At 34.0% G+C, this 318-nt stretch overlaps 1 protein-coding gene across 2 annotated transcripts in view; it reads right to left on the minus strand.

The window, feature by feature from the left end:
* Positions 1 to 318, minus strand: part of LOC107626305 (salicylic acid-binding protein 2) — a 7,745-nt gene that overhangs the window by 4,496 nt on the left and 2,931 nt on the right. The window contains exon 2 of one of the 2 annotated variants that reach the window (XM_016329160.2): positions 92 to 217. The exons of the other annotated variant lie outside the window; for it this stretch is intronic. Within the exon in view, the coding sequence (XP_016184646.1) occupies positions 92 to 217 (126 nt within the window). The remainder of the gene's footprint in view (positions 1 to 91; positions 218 to 318) is intronic. 2 annotated transcript variants of the gene reach the window in all.

A 318-nucleotide genomic window follows, 5' to 3' on the forward strand; every position in this document is an offset into this window, starting at 1 on the left:
AATGCATGGTTAAAGATAAGATACTTTAATGACAAAAAATATATAAAATTTGGAGCGCACTAATAATTTTTTGTTGATTGGTGACATTTACCTCAGTGGAGGAGTGTTGGTAGACCTTGCTGGATAAGAAGTTGGGCCCAAACAACATTGACGTTTTATTTCCACACTCTGAGAATGCCGTGTCCAACCATTCAGACGGTGGTGTCCCCTCACAATACTGTTTGGAACAGAATTATTTTCAACGTGATCTGTACTTTAAAATAGATGTATAGGACCAGAAATTATATATATAAAAATAAAATATTATTTTGGTGAATG

Source organism: Arachis ipaensis, chromosome B01 (assembly GCF_000816755.2).
Source record: "Arachis ipaensis cultivar K30076 chromosome B01, Araip1.1, whole genome shotgun sequence".
Taxonomy (NCBI): domain Eukaryota; kingdom Viridiplantae; phylum Streptophyta; class Magnoliopsida; order Fabales; family Fabaceae; genus Arachis; species Arachis ipaensis.